Source organism: Suricata suricatta, chromosome 10 (assembly GCF_006229205.1).
Source record: "Suricata suricatta isolate VVHF042 chromosome 10, meerkat_22Aug2017_6uvM2_HiC, whole genome shotgun sequence".
Classification (NCBI taxonomy): Eukaryota; Metazoa; Chordata; class Mammalia; order Carnivora; family Herpestidae; genus Suricata; species Suricata suricatta.
In genome coordinates, this window is record NC_043709.1 from 6,279,783 (window position 1) to 6,280,253 (window position 471).

At 51.0% G+C, this 471-nt stretch overlaps 1 protein-coding gene across 1 annotated transcript in view; it reads left to right on the forward strand.

Moving 5' to 3' along the window:
• Positions 1–366: 366 nt before the first annotated feature.
• NDUFA6 (NADH:ubiquinone oxidoreductase subunit A6) overlaps positions 367–471 on the forward strand; it is a 7,241-nt gene continuing 7,136 nt past the window's right edge. The window contains exon 1 of the mRNA XM_029955402.1: positions 367–376. Coding sequence (XP_029811262.1) covers positions 367–376 — 10 coding nt within the window. The remainder of the gene's footprint in view (positions 377–471) is intronic.

The following is a 471-nucleotide window of genomic DNA, read 5'->3' on the forward strand; positions in this document are numbered from 1 at the left end:
TTAAAAGGTAATACAAGAACAAAAATCTAATTTTTTACCCTTTAGAATGGGAAAGCCTGGGACAGATGCACGGCCATGTTCCATGCTGGCTGACCGCAGCCCTGGCCCCTGCTCCTTCCCCAACACACAAGGTGCCTGCCAGCTGCACCTGGGAGACCTCCTAAGGGCATGCGGGGCAGATGGGTGGGGGACTTGGGGGGAGGGGCATCACGCAGCAGGTGACCTAGACCCTACACCTCAGTTTCCTCACCTGTAGTAAGGGGGTGCTAACAGAACCTCTCTTATCCATGAGATTAAAGACAACCAGGTAAAATACTTAGTGCACATTAACTGTTACTTTTTATTTGGCACATCGGGCTCCCCGGGATGGTCAGAGGTAACCCCAAAGCCAGCAACGAGGGGGATACCCAGGATGGACGATACAAGACTCCTTCGAGCTCCAAATTTCTGGGCTGCTTTTCTTTTTTTTTT